The sequence below is a fragment of the Rattus rattus genome, chromosome 4 (assembly GCF_011064425.1).
Source record: "Rattus rattus isolate New Zealand chromosome 4, Rrattus_CSIRO_v1, whole genome shotgun sequence".
NCBI lineage: Eukaryota > Metazoa > Chordata > Mammalia > Rodentia > Muridae > Rattus > Rattus rattus.
In genome coordinates, this window is record NC_046157.1 from 128,643,835 (window position 1) to 128,658,239 (window position 14,405).

General features: G+C 44.9%; 1 protein-coding gene across 3 annotated transcripts in view; it reads right to left on the reverse strand.

Annotated features, from left to right (window-relative positions):
• Positions 1-14,405, reverse strand: part of Hecw2 (HECT, C2 and WW domain containing E3 ubiquitin protein ligase 2) — a 374,703-nt gene that overhangs the window by 112,071 nt on the left and 248,227 nt on the right. For 2 of the 3 annotated variants that reach the window (XM_032901104.1, XM_032901105.1), the window contains exons 5-8: positions 14,062-14,137; positions 9,855-10,024; positions 8,377-8,519; positions 3,735-4,262 (exon numbers count right to left, since the gene is read on the reverse strand). In XM_032901104.1, coding sequence (XP_032756995.1) covers positions 4,133-4,262; positions 8,377-8,519; positions 9,855-10,024; positions 14,062-14,137 — 519 coding nt within the window. In that variant the 3' untranslated portion in view covers positions 3,735-4,132. Of the gene's footprint in view, positions 1-886; positions 983-2,403; positions 4,263-8,376; positions 8,520-9,854; positions 10,025-14,061; positions 14,138-14,405 lie in introns of those variants that run through there. The other variant, XM_032901106.1, reaches the window with a different exon arrangement.

Consider the following 14,405-nt stretch of genomic DNA (forward strand, 5'->3'; position numbering starts at 1 on the left):
CTCTCCAAACATCACACTTAGGATTTCAGCACTAGAAAGCCAGCCACTTCTCTTTAGATCCCATTATTTGAAGAATGCGGAGGTAACCACCTTTCTCACCCTCACATGTGACAAGGCAGGTGAGCAGAGGGTGGAGATCGTGAGGGAACAGGACAATGGGCCAGCGGCCTCCCTCCGGCTGCCTCTCCAGCACCTTATCTGCAGTGCCGCATGCTCTGTCACTGAAATGAGCTGCTCTCAGAATGTCACCGTAAGGGACCCCAGAAACATAATCAGACTTCATATTTTGTGCTCATAAGGAGTGGAGAGTATTATCTATTTAGGCTGTGAACCATTTCCCCCACACCCCTAATCCTCAACCATCTACTAAAGCGCTCAGCGTCTTCTAAAAGTAAAACATTGGCACACCCTTTAAATCCTCTAATAATGGTGACATCCCCCAAAACTCTGTCTGCTAATTCCTGAAATTAATATCATGTTCCTAAGGGAAAAAGAAGACCCTCGTATTTCATAATTTTAAATGAAGGAAGAGATAGAAGCTGCCACATCGCAGGGCGAGGTTTTCCTGAGAAAACCTGACCCATCTTGTCTAGTTGCTGAGTAAAATCATGCTGCTCTGAGGCATAAAACGTTCTCTTATGCACCTGATGCCTGCAGTGTGTGGATTATGGCATTTGCTCCATGGGCGGAACAGTGCTTGCCCCTCCTAGCTGCCCTCTCACTTAGAACAGTACAGAGAAGAGTATCTAGACAGAGCGTCCCAGGTTACAGCCACTCGGTCAAGTGGCATCTCCCAGACACCTCCTTCTCCAGGATCCAGGGAGAGGACCTGTCTGTCACCTTTGCACACTGAAGTAAGGCAAGCCTTTAGCTAACAGCTGCTCACTTGGTGGGAGAGCCTCGTCCACCCTCTGGTATCGGCTGACGTCCTGGCGCACTGAAGGTAGTGACCTCAAGGGCTGATGGCCATTGGTTTGAGAACCTAGGGGAAAAGGTAGAAAGTTACCCAGGCGCTGCTTCTCTCTCTCTCTCTCTCTCTCTCTCTCTCTCTCTCTCTCTCTCTCTCTCTCTCTCTCTCACACACACACACACACACACACACACACACCCCTAAGATAGGTGGGATAGCTGTGCTGGCACATATCTGCAATCCCAGGACTCAGCAGAATGAGGCAGGAGGCTAGAGAGTTCTGGGCTAGCCTGGGCCACACAGAAAGACCCTGTCTCAATACAAAGGAAGCAAGCAAACAATGCAAACATCAGTTCCAAGGCTCTCTCCATTCTCTTTCAGCTCCTTTTCACATGAACATAGGCCCAGAAGAGTCTCCTAGAGCAATGTTACTAGTCATTGTCCTAGAGCATTTAGCCCCCCTTGCTACTCCTGCCTCTAACCTGCTCATGACTAATGCTTTAAGGTCAGGAAGTGGCATAAGATAATGAAAAGCAAAATAGGAGTCAGAGGGAAAGAAGAGGATAATTTTGGTAGAAAGTAAATCACACAATAAGAAAATAATTCCTAGGGCTGGGATGTGCCTCATTTATACAGTGTTTGCCTGATATGGGAACACAAGGCCCCGGGGTCGATTGCTACTCCAAATGAAAAGATAATTCCTCTTTGAGACTGTACTATTTAGGCACAAGAGACTGTCCTTTCCCCTTTTCCTGCCTCTCTCTAGAGCACCTTAAATAAGCCATCCCTAGGAGCCTCAGTCACTAACAGTCAATACAAATGTTATGTCTGAACTTGCAGCTTCAGACGTAACCGATGCTTCCTTCTACCCCACACACTGCCTTCCTGTTCTGGAGCTTTAAGAGTGAGCGGCGTGAGGTGCTCCCGTCACCCCCACACATCACGCCAAGGTACGGACTGGTTGTCTCTTTAAGATGGAAGACTACTGCTTGCCAGGCCTCTTATGTCAGCAATAGATGATCCATGTTTTAAAAAGACTGATTTTGAAACGAAGTCTATGTGCATGGAAATCATGCCATCTTCCTAGCTATGTGAATGGCAAAAGATGAGTCCCTGGGTCTCTCCAGATCTGGACCGGGAGGCCTGATGCGTAAGAAGGGCTTTAGGTACCCACACATTTGGCACTGCTTCCTTATCTCCCCCTTCTTCATCCTTTTGCTAATTGGTGAACCCCAGGGGAAGAATTCACCTCCCTATTCACCTCTACAGGCAAACTACATTACAGTCTACATATACACAAACCATTCATCTATATACATGCATATTCATATACATGCAAATTATATCTTTACATTCAGCACATTATATATCCACACATATGTAAATTGTGTGTCTACATATATGTAAATTAGACATGCACACATGTAAATTACATGATTTCTTTTTGAGCAGTTACACTTAAGCCAAGAGTCATGCAGTCTTCTATATCCTACCTCCAGTGGCGCCCTCCTCCTGAGCGGTGGCCCCTTCGCAGGCACCTTGTGTATCACCAGGATCCCCATCTTCCTGGGGCTGGCTATCGGTGTCAGCAGCAGTGGCAGCAGCAGCTGCTCCCTCAAGACTGCCCCTCCTCTGCCAGACCTCCCCCAGCTCCCCCTGCTCAGATAAAGCAGCAGCTTCAGCCCCTGACCCTTCCTCTTCCCTGCTGGGCACCTGCACAGCAGGTAAAGAACCGGGAGTGCAGACGGACTCCTGCGACCCCTCTGTGGGGCCGCTGCTGGTCGGCTCAGCTGCGCAGGCCCCATCTTCCTCTTCCTGAGAAGAAAAGGCCGGGGTTTCTGGAAACCGTGCACTCTCTAGAGATGAGCACCGTGTCTCCACGGAGGACAGCTGTGTGGTCACGCTCTCATTGCATGAGCTGTCTGCACCTTCCAGGTCACTCTCTCCCTCGGGTCTGGTACTGGCCTCACTCACACTCTCTGTCCTTGCAGGGTCACTGGGTTCTGTCTCAGAGGACACCTGGGAAGGTTCGGATCCCTGGTCCAGGGACTCAGTCTCACTGGCAGCTCTGCGGCTTCCTCCAGATGTGTCAGAAGCTCCTGCGTCCGTGCCACTTGTGGGCTGATCGACTTCTTGAGAGCTACACAATTCAGTGCTGCCCTGGTCAGCACTGGGCTGAGGCTCCAGGCTGGCTTCATTTTCATCAGGGGCTGTACCTGACGGCAAGGAGCCATCTTCAACCTCGGGAAGATTCTCTGGCCTCTCCTCTAAGGAAGCAGTTTCATGTACCGAGGCATCCTCGTTCTCAACAGGGTTGTCATCCTCTGGTTTGGTCTGAGATGTCAGGCTCCCATCATCGATCCTCGATGCCCTGCTGCACATGATCAGGCCTCCTTCCTCCTCCAAGGAGGATGGGTAGCCTAGGTCTTGCTGAAACTCATGGTCTTCTTCATCTGAGTCTATATGAAGCATCGCATTGAGTCTGGTGTCAGTGGGAAAACTGCTCCTCAGTTTGGGAGAGGCTCCCATGGGCCGCTCAGAGGAGGAGGCTGCCCCTGGCCTAGAGGGGCCATTGTGTTCAATAGCATCTAAGTAATCATTGAGTGAATCCTGGCGGCCTCTGGGGGGTGAATTTCTTGAAGAAGTAGAGATCAAGTCCTCTGTGTCAATCTCCAGGGTAGAGCTAGTCCTGAAAGAGTGCTTGGGGGTTCCGTCAGCAACACTGTCCTCAGACACTGGCCCGTTAGCACAAACGGTGCTGTCATGATGGCTTCCTGGCATGTCCTCATCATCGGAAGGGCTGCCCAGGTCTCCATTCACAGTGTGGACTCCGAGGATGGTGCCAACGGCCTCTGGAGATGCATCTGAATTAGGAAGCAGCACTTGTAAGCATCCGATAGAAGACAGAAAGATCTAGCATCCTTAAACTGACCAGTTTGCCGAGTTTAGTCATCCCACAGACGACTCTGGGAAGGGTCCCTGGCTGCTAGAATTCACTACTCCTTGCTAAATGGGTATCGTGTGTAACATTTGGCACAGGAGGTATAGATTTGGTCTCCGTAGACTAGCTTCAGAATGCAAAACTAATTCTGGCGGCCATTTTTGCCAAACAGGCTTTCCTGAGTGCTTTGAAAGCTAGCAATGACTGGGAAGCCATTCTGTTTCCAGCACAGGACACAGAACAACCCCTTTAAATGCTAACTATCAACTGAGTAAGATCTCTCACGTGCTTATGTCTACAGACATCTCACCTTCCTGGGCAGAGGATGTGACTTCCACTTTAAACTGGAGGTAGCCACTCACGTGATCAGCGGGGAGCCGTCTGCCAAGGTTGTAGCTGAGCATTTGGTCACTGCAGGAGGAGAAACAGCCCTTCATCCTGACTGCACCTTTGCCTTCTTCCCACGGGCCACCCCTAGTCCCACAGGCCACCCCTAGTCCCACAGGCCACCCCTAGTCTCATAGGCCACGCCTAGTCTCATAGGCCACACCTAGTCCCACAGGCCACCCCTAGTCCCACAGGCCACACCTAGTCCCACAGGCCTCCCCTCGTCCCACAGGCCACCCCTAGTCCCACAGGCCACCCCTAGTCCCACAGGCTACCCCTAGTCCCACGGGCCACCCCTAGTCCCACAGGCTGACCCCTAGTCCCACAGGCCACCCCTAGTCTCACAGGCCACCCCTAGTCTCACAGGCCACCCCTAGTCCCACAGGCCACCCCTAGTCTCATAGGCCACACCTAGTCCCACAGGTTGCCCCTTGAACCTTTCAGAATTTGCAGTAAATACAGGCTCGAGCACCATGTGACCCAGGGACAAAAAGAAAGTCTTATTATAGAAAACGTTGAAGGAGAGAGAACAATCTGAGAAAATAAAACCAGGTTGATTCCAGACAGCAGCCTCTATTGTGTGTGTGTGTGTGTGTGTGTGTGTGTGTGTGCTGGCCTTACCTTCCTCAGCGGACAAATAAGGGACAGGAGCTGATGCTCTCATTCTCGGAGCCTGGCCTACCACTGAGTCTCCAGTACTAACAATGCAATGAGGGAGAGTACCAAATCCCAGGCCTGGTACTAGCCTGGATCACAAATGGACTGGTGTTCATTTTTTGACCCATCTTGGTGGTGGTCTTAGGCTTTTGGCCGACCTAAGCATAGAGCTATCCAGCTATTTCAAGTCCATGTCTATTTTCCAGATTCAAATACAAGGAACTCCTATCTTGAGTGGAATGATTTGCTTCTAACTACCCACAACCAAGAGGCTAATCAAATCACATCATTTCTGCTCTCACACTGCCCTCTACTGGCTATTCTGGGAAGAGAAGCATCTGCACCACTGTACAGTAGAGAGCCTCTAGCCAGCTTTGCAGCATCAACCTACCTCAGCTTTGTTTTGTAAACACACACACACACACACACACACACACATATTTCAGTTTATCAACTGGTAATTCATCTGAGTTCATAATCAAGTTCTGAGACGTCTCTTTTTATGATGTTGAATTATTATCCTAGACTGATGTTGTTAAACATTTTGCTTTCCCACCTGAAGTGTTCACTGAAGGATATGCATGCATTGCTGGGCCTCTCTGGATATTTTCTCTACTCCTGGCTACCAGGGAGGAAGCATGAACCCTGCTTATTAGAAGAAGATATGAAGGCATAGCTAAGAAGCTACGGGACAGCAGACCTGGGATGAGACACATATATTATCCTGCTGCAGAAGCCCTTGCCAGGCACCCTCTGTACTACAAGCTTGTGTTACACACAGTCTCTGCGATTAGAGGCTACTTTGGGTGGCGTTTCTCTTACTGCCATTTTTTACTTGTGGGATACCTGAATGTCATGCGGCCATCAATACTCTGGCTGAACAGGGAGTTAATGCATATTACACTGGAATGTTCGATTGAACTCCATATCAGCTGTAATTGGCACAATGGCAAGGGTGCGCCTTCTCCTCCTCACTGCTGCATTCCCACCGTTTGGAGAACATCTGACACGCAGAAGTGCTTGGACACTCGGGAGTGTGCCCAGCAGCAAATCCAAGGCTCAGTTTCTACTTTCTGACCCCTAGTCATCTAAGAAAACCATCACTTTCTTGTCAAAATAAAATGACTGCTTCTCCCCTTTTCTTCCAAAACCCACTAATGACACTAATGAGGGAAGATTTGCAAAAGCAATGTTTAAGGTAGAGAACCGAGCGTTTATTAAGAGCTATAGGGAAAGAATTGTACCCATCTGTGTTAGTGACTGTCTCATCTCCAATACCTAACACAGCTCTGGACACTTAGTAGGCACTTAATGTATACATAATAATCAACTGCCAAACAAGAACCATCACTTAGAAGAATTTTAACTGAGAAAAAGTCCTCAGTTCAACTCCTTCCTATCAAAGTTCAGAAAAGCTGCCCATGCCTCAAAGATCTCTGTGAGGAGTGTGCTTCTGTACAGAGTGGGCGTCTGGCTCTCCTCCTGAGCTTGTCCAGCCTTATTCAGACTCAAGCTGCTTCCTTCTGTGATATATCATTATGAAGAATATGCTAAACATCACTATTATAAAAAATGAGCAACAAAAGCCTTTCTCTGATGCCTCAGGCATTCTCCCACTAATCAGAGAAAAGGATAACCATAGGGTCATGACAAGTCTTTTGGAAGGAAGCTGGCCATGCCATGAAAAATGTCACAGTTAAACAAATGCTTTAGAAACAGAGTAGGAAGTATAGCTTATCCCATACAGCCATACCCTGGGCAATATCACCTGTTTCAGATAGCTTCAGTTCACCAAATGTATGACTGGCCAAAGTATAACCCTTTTAAGACGTATTGGTTACTCAGTAGAAAACAATAATCAGGTCAGAAATATTAACTAACGTATGTCAGTATCCGGTATGACGGCAATGCTTTTAGCCTACTCATGGAGAGACATCTCAGTTCTGACACTTTATGAATGCATTTTGGGTTTCCTTCCACTGCAGGCAGAACTGTGTTTGTCACTCCGGTGGGCGTTCAGCTCTTTGGAAGGTTAACTCAAACACCAGAGCGTTCATGGCAGTTTGGGTCACTAACAAGGTTGAGCCCTTCCTTGATCGATCTTACTGTCAGTACATAAGACGGATACAGATATATTACCTGAATTAGACGATTATAATTAAGATAAATCAAGTGGGAAGTATATTAGTTATTGCAGTTGATTCTCACCATAATCATTCACTGTTGTTACATGCTAAAAATGATTTACAAACCTCTCAAAATATATCTTCTAGAAGCTATAATTATTATCCTTAAAAATAGCTGTCACGTCTCAACATTTTATCGGATAAACCAAGCCCCTAGAATTTTGTATTATCTCTTTATTTTGTGTGGGCTGTCCACCCACACTGTTCACATCTTCTGAGAATCCATCAGAACCTGTGAGTTTGATGGCACTGTAGGGACCTCGTAGTCTGAGGAACTGTTCTCAGATGAGGAAACACAAGCCCCAGAAACCCGAGGTGACTGTGTAAGGTCAGGTCTCCACAAGCAAATTTACAGCCAGTACTCAAGGTGTAAAAAATGCAATGAATACACAGGGCCAGCTTCCTGCAGGGAACAACTACAACTTGTACTCAAGGTGTTTCAGGCAGCAGCAGGTCTAGAGCAGAGGGACTGAGCTCAAATCTCAGCTCTAACACCACCTGCAGCCTCAGATTCCTTATCTCTGAAATGGCTAGCACCATAGCCTCCACCTCTTGGAGCTCTGAGGCTATGTGGACAAGTCCCTGTAATACTGTAACAATGGAAGAACATAGCGTCTCAGGAGATAATACAAAATTCATCACTACCACCTTGAGGGAGCTCATGCTAATTTCTCTCGAGGTTACATTACGATACATTCAAAAGGTTCTCCTGAAGTGGAAAAAAAAAAAAAAGACACACAAAATGATCTAATGCTGCCCCCCAGAGTACTTGTAGTATTGAGTTTGCTGGTACTCATTACATAAAAATACATTTCACATAACAATACATGGATGGGGGTGTGTTGTAGTTTTTAACTACTCACAATTTACATAGACAGCTTACAGGAGTGAAAAACTAAAACTAAGTCCCCAAATAAGTTTGTTTTTGTATTTTGGGAATAAAGGTAGGCCCTGTGGATGGAATTCATCAGAATAGGTTGGGGATGCAATGATCTCATGAGAGGGTGTCATAGCAAGATTTCACTATGCCCTCAAACCAGCTGAACACTGTGAGAGTTGTCACTGACTGCTATCTAGATGAAACTTGGGAAGGGGATTGATACCACAAGGAGGTATATCATTGAAACAAGGTATTTTGGATCCAGGACACTTTATTAAGTTTAAGGGCACTTTTTTTTTAAAATATAAAGAGACATATTCCACATCTTATCGGCAAGACAGGCCCTGGGACTACTAAGTGTCATTTCTGTTTCAGCACAAACTAATCTCAGGATCCCCAAGTGAGAGGCAGTTACCCGACAGCCTGCCTCTCCAACAGCCTCTGCACTGGAATGGTTAGTTTTCCCAGGAAGCGTTTGATGATGGGCCGGCTCTTGGCAAATTTGTCTTTGATTTCAATTTCTAAGACATCGGTCAAAAGTGCAAAAAAGGAGTATTTCTGAAATCAAAAAAAAAAAATATGTGTTGGTTAGGAAGACAAACACAGCATCTTATCATTTTATATACAGAAAATGGTATCTCTTAGACTGATTGCACTCAGAGTTCACATTACCAGTTGCTGTCAATCCTTTACTCAGATAAAACTAAGAAAAGTCACAAAGATTCTTAAAACGAAAAAAGTTTAAAATCTGATTGGCAACAGAATGTTTCATCCAATGATACACTTACTTGGTTTAGTAGTTATATAGTGTCAAAGATTCGATTATGCATAAAGTAACTTACTGAAGTAAAAGGGAAAAATCAGTAACACTGATCCTGTTTCTATTTAAACATTTGGCCTCAGCAAACTATGGCAGCAGGAAGTGAGTGTGAGTCACGTCACTTTTCCTTGACGGTGTCCATGCAACCACAGCAATGTGAACAGTACTGGGCTGTTTGACATTTAGGCGCCACTGTGTTTATTTAGTATAATAATTAAAGTTCTCCAAAGGGCAGAGGAATTTGGCAGTCTGCTTAGTGGAAAATAGCACTTGCTAAGGATAAGAAAGCATCCTGCCTGAGTAGGTAGCATTGGGGTGCAAAGGCTGGATCCTCGAGATGCCAACGAGAAGGCATGCCGTGTCTCTGCGCATAGTTGACTCCGTGTAACTCTGATGAGAAAACCCTTCGCTTGATTCCAATGATGTGATGCATTAGAAGCCGGGCAGCATAGTGCTGCTGTGAGGAACTCCCAAATACCATCAACACAATCTGTCTTCACCTGGGATGCCAACTTCCTGAATGGCCCAGCTAGCAAGTCTCTAAAAGTCCACGGAAACATTTGCCAAAGCCCATAGAGAAAGAAACTCCTTTAATCTGAACTGAATACATACTACAGCAAGAGGTTAAAAAAAAAATACAAACCAGACTTTTTCCCTTTGACTCTGGCTTTACTGTGATTCTACAAGGTAATATTTGAATCCTCTTGTTCTTATGAAAACCTTTGGTCTTCATGAAATCTTTGCATTACATTTTAATTTTTTAAGAATATTAAGATATATATTTATTTCAATTATTAAACCAGTAGCATACCATAAAGTCATACCCTAGAGGAGAACAATTCAGCAGTCTTAGTAAACAGCTGTCTCTAACAAAAAGGAACTAGCTCACATGCAGTGTACCCTCCTTGCAACAGAACCATCTGGAACCATCGTGCCCACACCCATTAACAGCTCAGGTCTGCACAGAGGGAAAAGACGAACTCACCTGTCAAGTACTGTCAAGCAGAAGACCCCCCTCCCCCCATCGCAATTCCCCACCCTCCTCTGCCCCTCCCCCAGCCACTGCTGTGTACCTCTCTGTGCCAGATTGGATTGGTGGTGTTACTGATGATAGTGGATCTTCTCTCCTGCCCGTGGTGGGCACAGGTAGGGAAACTGCTCTTCTTCCCTGGCTGAATGGACATCTTAAGATAAGGGTCAGGATTGAAGAACATCCCTTTCTTGAGCCCAACTGCCCTGAGATCTTGAGAAAGGGAGGGAAGGAGGGAGAGGGGTGGGGGAGGAGAAAGAAGCAGAAGTGAGGAAAGGCAGCAGGGAGGGGGGGAGCAAAGATGACAGGAGGAAGGATTCAGACATCCTGGTTAGCACAAACAGCAAAGTTCTTAACTGAAGTTCTACTCCAAAGCTCTAGGCAGATGGAGACAGGGACACAAGTAGTGGAGTCCGTCACACTGTGTGCATAAAGAGATTTAGCCACACTGTGTGAGGGTAGAGAATGGCAAGTGGGTCACCTTCAAGCAGAGGGTTCTCCAAGGTGACAAAAATCATGCCAGCCCTTCTTCATCACCTTGTGCCCTAGTTGGAGCGCTTCCCACCCCATGTGCTTGTGGGTCCTTGTCCTCTTTTTCCTGGTGCGGTGTGGTTGGTCAGGCAGAACGTAAGACAGCCTCCGCACAGAAATTCTTAATAATCAGCTTATAAAAATACTCATATATGTAAAATTACACATTTCTGTATTATATGTGTGTATGCATATTGTATATGTGTATGCATGTATACGTTTAAATCGGTTTAACTTAAGAAAAATTTAAAGTACACACTCATTTGTGCTACATCTTAAATATCACACATATTCTATAATGAATTCAATATGTAAATGTAATTATTTAAAATAATTCTTCAGTTATTTTTGTAACCTATAAAGTAATTTAAATATTCGATGAATATCTCATAACTTACCTTGCATTCACAAAATATTTTATATGACACAAGATGCTAAAAGTCTTAGCTGGAGTCTGCTCAGTGAGGAGACATTTTAACTGTCAGGCTGACAGGTCACAAATGTCTAGAATGAAAGCTAGTAGCTGGGCCTACAACACCTTTCTGAGACTACTGGTATGATTAATGCAGCTCTGGGGCTAAACCATCAAAGCCATGGAAGAGACTACATTTTCATGTGTTGCAGATCACTCTGGAGGTCTTGAACACTCTAGCTTAAAGAACACGTCTGCACAGGAAGGCCTGTATTGGCTAGATCAGCAGAGAGACACTGCGTTACAGCCCTGAAATACAGGTCAACCTAGGCCTTGGGTTTTATGTATTCCTCAGAACTTACTCTCAGGAAGGAATGGACTGGTCCACAAGAACTCATGGCCTCCATACATGAGACAAAAACAGACCAGGGCTGTCTAATGACACATAGTCAACAGCGGAATAGGATACTACATCAGCAAATATGGAGCTATTCAACAGTGAGGCCTCATGTTGACAACACTGCATGAGATCTAGATTGATGGCTGACCTAGAGACCATCAGGAGGGGGAAGGACAGCGTGGTGTGCAACACGTACTCTGTGAAGCTGCTGCCAGCCCATCATCCTACTGGTCCCAGTTCTGATGCTTCATAAACTGCGCATCATTATTAAATGCTGATCCGCACGGACCGTTCATTCTCTGCATGTTTTCTCTGTTAGTGTAGAGCAGCCTTGAGAAGAAAATGCAGCTCACACTTATTGTCTTGCCCTTCCTGAATACTCTCGCCTCAGACTCAAGACAGATTGATAGACTCTAGATATTAAGTTTACTTCCGAGCAAGAGATTTCCTTGAAGCAAATTCAGAATATCATGGAAACAGCTGCTGCAAAGTCTGACAAAACTAATTCACTCACAGACAAATATTCCTTTGAACAAAAAAGCATTCCGCCACCAGATCAAAGTCACAGTGAAAAGGGTGTCGAAGTTAGACATCTGTGATGCCAACTCCTGCCCTGTGAGATGCTACACAGACGAACGAATCTTCATTAATGCAGGTGATAAACTGCCAAGTATTTGCAATGTGGCGATGCACCCCCTGAATCTACACCATCTCTGTTCTTGCTTCTCTCTATTTTCCTTTGTTTCATTGTTTATAAATAATCCACAACATGTAATAAGCCAAAGAAGAACCCAAAGTAACAAAGGCATGCATGCTAAATATCCCAGTTTCAGCCTTATTGTAAGATTTAAGACATTCATCGAGACATTTTTTTTTTACTGAAGCTGTACAGTTCAATTTTTGATCTCCTTCCTACTCTTAATTAAATTTTTTTCACCAGAGCTGAGGATCAAGCCCAGGGCTTGCACTAGCTAGGCAAGGGTTCTACCACTGAGCTAAATCTCCACCCTCCCTTTTTTTTAAGATTGTTTATTTATTTAATACATGTGAGTAAACCACATGACACACACAAGAGGGCATCTGAGGCCACTACAGATGGCTGTGAGCCACCGTGTTGTTGCTGAGAATTGAACTCAGGACCTCTCGGAGAGCAGACAGTGCTCTTAACCACTGAGCCACCTCTCCAGCCCCCTTTATTCTTAGATAACCAGGCATAGTGCATTTGCAGGCAGCTATTCCAGTATGCCAATACTTCCAGACAAACACCGTCACCCACTGTTAGTCTACAATCTTAATTGTTTTACAATCGATGTTACAGAATTCTACTCATCTCCTATGATTTATACCCATTTCCGTCCACTCGGCAGCCAGCTTCTATGTGAACAGAGGTGGGATCCTCAGAAAGGGTTTAAAGATGGACTCGCTGATGTCCAACAGATTTCTTATTTTGAGGAAGATACCCTGTGATTTTACTTTCCAGATAGTAATTCTCTTGCAGTGAGTTAACAGCACTCCTTCTGAATTCAAAAATCAATACATGACCGCCAAGTTTAAAATGATATACAGCAATCCGGCACATCGTTCAGTAGCTCTAAACTGAGAAATCAATAGTCGACAATCAAGGGGCTAATTGTTCCCAGTTATCACCAGGGGCTTCAGTGCTTATTGCTTCCCTTAAACATCCCAGGTCTAAAGCACAGCTGTCAGTCACCATGTCCTCAGGGAGCAGTGTCAGAGCTAGACAGATGCTACCATCTATGAAGGTACTCTAAAGTATCTCACCCCGATACTTTAAAAATACCACAGATCGCAAACGAAATGTATCTATTGGCCTAATCTGAACCATAAACCACCCACCAGGTGACAACTTCTAAGATTCATCAGGAAGTTGAAGGAAGGAAAGAAAAGAGGCCTTCAAATGAACAGCCTCACAGAAGTGAAACAGACCACTAAACGAAAAGACCACACCCCAGCAATGGTCTGCACAGCCTGGTCTGGTGTGATGGCTGTGGCTCATGGAGGTGGCTGCTCTCCAGGTCTCCTCATGCACAGTATTTAAAACGTGAAGGAAACAGAATCTTACTTAAATCTCAGATGCGCTACACCTACAAGAAGTTTCTTTACAGAGTCAGGTAAGCTTCAGGCATTGTATAACTATCACCCAGTTGTCCTCTTAAACTCCGATTAAAGCACTGGTTTTCTTAGAACACTCTTGGTTTTATAACTTCCAATTCATTATTGATAGGTCAGTGGTTTTCAAACATTTTGACAGTGCCCTATGTACAAAATCAATGTCACCTTTTTATGTTGTAACACATCTATATTCATAGGTATACTTTTTGCCTCAAAAATGTCAGCATGTGCTGTGCCCCGTTGGTAGCAAGCTCCTCCTACTTCTGTGCTAGTTTCAATTCAGTCAACTTCCCAAACCACAAAGCAAAACTCAGCCTGACACAGTGCTGTAGCTGGACAGTTTGCACGCAAGTGGGTGGCCTGTTTTGCTGAACAGAACACATTATCTTTTTACTTGTTAAATGTATTCTGTTAACTTCGTGAAAAAAGGTATCTGCACTCTAATTTTTTATGTTCTTCAAGTCTTTGAACCTTTTTCTTTCTCCAGTTGAAGCACAAATGGTTTGAAGTCGGCAAAGCACTTTCCCTCCACCTTCCGTACACTCACAAGCTCAGTCCTTCTTCCTTCATGAGAAAACATGGTAAAAAGGACTTCCTAAACATAATAGCCATTTAATTTTATCACAGTAAGGTATATTTGACTTTCCAGAAGTATGACCAAAAGAGTTCAAAGTAAGCTGGCTTCCAGGCTGTAGATGATGGTGCAGAAGGAATGACGAGGTCCTACACTGAAGCCGCACAGCCTCAGACTGGAGGCCACAGCCAGACACTTACCTGACAATGTGAAGCTGACGAGTTTCCTAGAGTGCAGGCTTCCTGAAGCACATCCTTCCATGCCTTCTGCACCCATCTGAGGAGAAACATGGGTGTGAGATTTCATACTGGAATCATGTTATCTAATGGCCCAGGGACCCTCATCTGTGTGGACTTAAAATGAGGTGTTTGTTTGTTTGTTTTTTGTTTGTTTTATTTTGTTGTTATTTTGTTTTTGGTAAAAATGTATTATAATGCACATCTTCAATTTTTCAAAATTTGGAACAGATATGCAAATATAGCTTCAAAGATACAGGATCAAAGGTTCATATTTAAATCTTTATCCCATTAAAATATGAACGTAG